Source organism: Saccostrea cucullata, unplaced genomic scaffold (genome assembly GCF_032062105.1).
Source record: "Saccostrea cucullata isolate Sc308-1 unplaced genomic scaffold, CSIRO_AGI_Scuc_v1 ctg14283, whole genome shotgun sequence".
Taxonomy (NCBI): Eukaryota; Metazoa; Mollusca; class Bivalvia; order Ostreida; family Ostreidae; genus Saccostrea; species Saccostrea cuccullata.
In genome coordinates this window covers 1-5,333 of record NW_026919613.1, presented here as the reverse complement: position 1 = coordinate 5,333, position 5,333 = coordinate 1, and the positions used below count along the sequence as shown (strand labels likewise).

At 37.1% G+C, this 5,333-nt stretch overlaps 1 protein-coding gene across 1 annotated transcript; it reads right to left on the bottom strand.

The window, feature by feature from the left end:
* Positions 1-615: 615 nt before the first annotated feature.
* Positions 616-5,325, bottom strand: LOC134234262 (uncharacterized). The gene is made up of 3 exons (XM_062716317.1): positions 5,256-5,325; positions 1,456-1,815; positions 616-1,207 (listed from the first exon to the last, which is right to left on the bottom strand). The coding sequence occupies exons 1-3, from the start codon at positions 5,317-5,319 to the stop codon at positions 648-650; spliced, it is 984 nt and encodes a 327-aa protein (XP_062572301.1). The 5' UTR covers positions 5,320-5,325; the 3' UTR covers positions 616-647.
* Positions 5,326-5,333: the final 8 nt, after the last annotated feature.

Below are 5,333 nucleotides of genomic sequence, written 5' to 3'. Positions count from 1 at the left end.
ACCTATCCGCTTTTGTCCGACGTCGTCCGTTGTGTGTTAACATTTTATCAACAATTTTTCAAATTTTTCTCTTGATCTGCTGAACCAATTTCAACCAATTTGGACACGAAGCCATATGGTAACAAAATCCGTGAATTTCACCCCCCCTCCCACCCCTACCCCAAAAAAAGGTTCCGGTGGTGGGCTCTATTGATTACAAATGTATTGTGAACAAAATGAGATCATTGCTATGACAGAGCGAGAGCGAGAACGCTTCTTCCAAAATTGTGAATTTCTTTGCCCTTGGGTCTCTGGTACTAGAGCGGGGTTATATACGATCATGTAGTAAAATAATTTTCTTTAAAAAATTTTCTCTTCTCCTGGGTATTAAATACTCACTTAACCCTATGAAAATCTATGATTTGCTCTCCATAAAAAACGCATTAATTCTGTTAAAAATCCCTGACTTCTCCTTAGAATTGAGTTGAGCAGATAAAAACGTCCATACCCCGGTAGTTATGATGATCAAGGGTGCTTCTTAAAAATTTAAATTTGTTGTCCCAGATTTTAAAATGACCATACACTTGATAAATTGATAACTTTAAGATTTTTTTGATTTATGATTAGTTAATCCAGTTAAAAAAATAGAACTTTATTGAACCCTCAACTTAAATATACAGTAAATCGGCGGGCTCGTCGATAGGTGCATCAATAACAATTTGGAGAGGTCTTGAAAACTGTTTAGGGCGCACATTGTCGTGTTCAGAGTTTACGCTGTCATTAGATAATGTGCTGGGACTTCTGGTTGGACTCGGTACCGTTCTAAAACTGTTACTCGGAGAAACCTGATTTTTATGCACAGTCTCTGGGCGAGTGATTGCATTTCTCGCTGTTTCAGAGTTTGTTATTCCATTTCTCACAGAAACGTTGCTTGGGTTTGTCTCGTTTGATGTTACTCTTTTATTTGGTCGTCTGCCCCCGATGGTGGGTGCACGAATTGTGACGTCAATGCGTTCGTTTCTGTCCTCGTTGTTCTCAGTTCTGTCCACTCTGACTCTTTCGTTATAACTGACGGGGATTTGGTTGTGATTTGGTAATGTGGCTTCCTGTACTATCGCTTCGTAAGCTGGTGGAGGGGACATTGGTAGAGCCGTCGGGTTAGGGACCGATCCTGGGGGACCTTCGTCATACGCTGGGGGCCTTAAAGGACCGTCCTCGGGATTGGGTTCTACAATTGTAATAGGTGTAGAGTATATACGTATATATATATGTAATACCAAAACAGTGGCACAAAAGACACTGATATTCCTGACAAATAAATATGATATACTAGTAAGCAGAAGTCTGGATTGCTGCCGTCCAGCAATCTAACAAATATATATTTTTAAAAAAACACTGAAAACTGTAGTTCTAAGTGTATAAATTTTTATGTACTATTTCCTCATTTGGCCCATCCCCCCTTCCATTAAATTTTACCGTAGTATCTCCTGATCCGGACCGCTTCCTCTTCCTGTTCCTGTTGTTGCCGTTGGCGCCTGCGCTCACGGCGTCTCTCCTGTCGCGCAGACTCCGCTCTCCGGATTCTATCATCGTTTTTCTTTTTTTCACAATAACGTTTAAGACACAATCCGGCGCAAATCAAGGTTAAAAGAAATGCAGGTCCACCCGTGAAAGACAAGATTAGAATAAACGTCAGAGTTGTCATGCAACATAGTTCGTCCGGGTCGGTTTTTTCGTTTCCTGTGCTCGGAATGCAGCATCCTCCTATGTCACAGTATTTAGTTACTACGATTGATCCCTTGAATGTCGCAGTACACGTATCCCCGCCATTACAAACTAAAAATGATAAAAATATGGTATGAATATCTGATATAGTCAAAACTAACAACAAGCTTCATCAGACATCTATCTGTCAGTCCGAGGCGAAGAAAACTAATTTTGCGAATTGTTATTAGTGAAATCTCATGTTCTATTGAACAAAAGTTCTTTGTACCGTCATACACTATACACAAGTACACTACACTAGAACTCAGTATCGTCATACACAAATAGACTACACTAGGACTCAGTATCCTCATACACAAGTAGACTACACTACAACTCAGTATCCTCATACACAAGTAGACTACACTAGAAGTCAGTATCCTCATACACAAGTAGACTACACTAGAAGTCAGTATCGTCATACACAAGTAGACTACACTAGGTTTCAGTATCCTCTTACACAAGTAGACTACACTAGGTCTCAGTATCCTTATACAGAAGTAGACTACACTAGGACTCAGTATCCTCATACACAAGTAGACTACACTAGAAGTCAGTATCCTCATACACAAGTAGACTACACTAGGACTCAGTATCCTCATACACAAGTAGACTACACTAGGACTCAGTATCCTCATACACAAGTAGACTACACTACAAGTCAGTATCCTCATACACAAGTAGACTACGCTAGGACTCAGTATCCTCATACACAAGTAGACTACACTAGGACTCAGTATCCTCATACACAAGTAGACTACACTAGAAGTCAGTATCCTCATACACAAGTAGACTACGCTAGGACTCAGTATCCTCATACACAAGTAGACTACACTAGAAGTCAGTATTCTCATACACAAGTAGACTACACTAGAAGTCAGTATCCTCATACACAAGTAGACTACACTAGGACTCAGTATCCTCATACACAAGTAGACTACACTAGGACTCAGTATCGTCATACACAAGTAGACTACACTAGGACTCAGTATCCTCATACACAAATAGACTACACTAGTACTCAGTATCCTCATACACAAGTAGACTACACTAGGACTCAGTATCCTCATACACAAGTAGACTACACTAGGACTCAGTATCCTCATACACAAGTAGACTACACTAGGACTCAGTATCCTCATACACAAGTAGACTACACTAGAACTCAGTATCCTCATACACAAGTAGACTACACTAGGACTCAGTATCCTCATACACAAGTAGACTACACTAGGACTCAGTATCCTCATACACAAATAGACTACACTAGGACTCAGTATCCTCATACACAAGTAAACTACACTAGAACTCAGTATCCTGATACACAAGTAGACTACACTAGTACTCAGTATCCTCATACACAAGTAGGCTACACTAAAAATCAGTATGCTCATACACAAGTAGACTACACTAGAACTCAGTATCCTGATACACAAGTAGACTACACTAGTACTCAGTATCGTCATACACAAGTAGGCTACACTAAAAATCAGTATCCTCATACACAAGTAGACTACACTAGAACTCAGTATCCTGATACACAAGTAGACTACACTAGTACTCAGTATCCTCATACACAAGTAGGCTACACTAAAAATCAGTATCCTCATACACAAGTAGACTACACTAGAACTCAGTATCCTCATACACAAGTAGACTACACTAGTACTCAGTATCGTCATACACAAGTAGGCTACACTAAAATCAGTATCATCATACACAAATAGACTACACTAGGACTCAGTATCGTCATACACAAGTAGACTACACTAGGACTCAGTATCCTCATACACAAGTAGACTACACTAGGACTCAGTATCCTCATACACAAGTAGACTACACTAGGACTCAGTATCCTCATACACAAGTAGACTACACTAGTACTCAGTATCCTCATACACAAGTAGACTACACTAGGACTCAGTATCCTCATACACAAGTAGACTACACTAGGACTCAGTATCCTCATACACAAGTAGACTACACTAGGACTCAGTATCCTCATACACTAGTAGACTACAATACAACTCAGTATCCTCATAGAAAAGGAAACTACACCAAAACACTGTATCGTCATACAAAAGTTATTTACTGTAAATGGTAAAATAAATTCATTTTATTTCAAAAATTATATGGAATGGTTTTCAGAAGGTTTGCGATTGCCACATTGCACTACCCGTTCTCATTGGTTTTAAATAGCTATTAAAAGTTTTTAATGTTTATACAAAATGGTTTCAAAACATTGTTTCAAAATACTTTTTCTATCACTTTTTGATCTGAATGCAGTGATACATGGTACACAAATATACTAGACCAATACTTTTATAAGATTTGTAAGTGTATTTACATGTACAGTATCATTCATTTATACATATTGTTACTGATTACAGTAGATGCCGAAACCCCTGCAGAAAAGTTGTAAAATATTCTCGCTTAGAAATCTTAAGTAGAATGAAAAAAAAATTGTCTTAGTCGTAATCTTACCGAGAATGTGAAAATTTTGTCCTACTCTTAAGATATTTTGTTGAAATTGTGTTTTTCTGTAAGGAAAGAGATTTATACAGGGCAATCGTCCTCCTATCCCCTGATAAAAAAGCGCTGTAGAAAATATATATCAAAGCAAATCAAAGGATTATGGACATTTATAGTTCAAATCCTAGACACCATAAAATGATATTGATATATAAAGCTGTGAGGAAACTTTGGGCCGCCCTTTTTATTTATTCGAAAGATTGAATATTCCATATAAGTTTTGTACGGATTAGTTGCTGTTGATAGCCGTGTATGTTAACGTACAGGTATTTTGCAGGAAATAAATAACGCATTGGTGACACTTGAAATGTTTTTTATAGCCCCGAACCTTCCAATGTATCAAGGTTGTAATTTATATTCTAATCGCAGTGTACACAAACTTGGCATGTGAGAACTCTTACCCAACAATTTAAGATAAATGACATTGGAAAATATTATTTATATTGAAAAATTTGAAACACTAAATTTTATATTAAGTTTTATTGTTTTATTCTTTATTTTTTGTGTGTGAGAATTCGAATTTACTTTCTACGGAACCGAAATTGAGAGAGAGAGAGAGATTTAAAATATTTTAAAATATGACCATATATGCGGTGTATGGTCTTCTGATCAATGAGCTACGATTGAATAGATACACAAATATTCTGAACATCGAGTGTTTACTTTCAATATATCATAGTAGAATGCACAGGCACTCTTAAAAACAGAAGTTTTGTTTGACATCGTTTGTAAACGCACGAATTTTTCCCCATTTCAATGGAAAAAAAGAAGGGATATTTTAATTTCCTGAAATGTGTCTTTTGGAAGGTCAGTTTAAAATCGAAATATATGACCTTTAAATTTTATAGGATTTGAAGTTTATGACTTGTTAATGAGGAATTACTAGGCGGGAGAGATTCAGATCTCATTTATCTATAGATCTGTATCAAGTTAATTACCTGTCAAAAAAATCATCCCCACAAAGAATTTATGTACATTACCTGATACCAGAAATCCAACCCAAACTGCACTCTTGAACAAAATTGAAACGAAGAAAAAATTCATTTCCAAAAGAATTT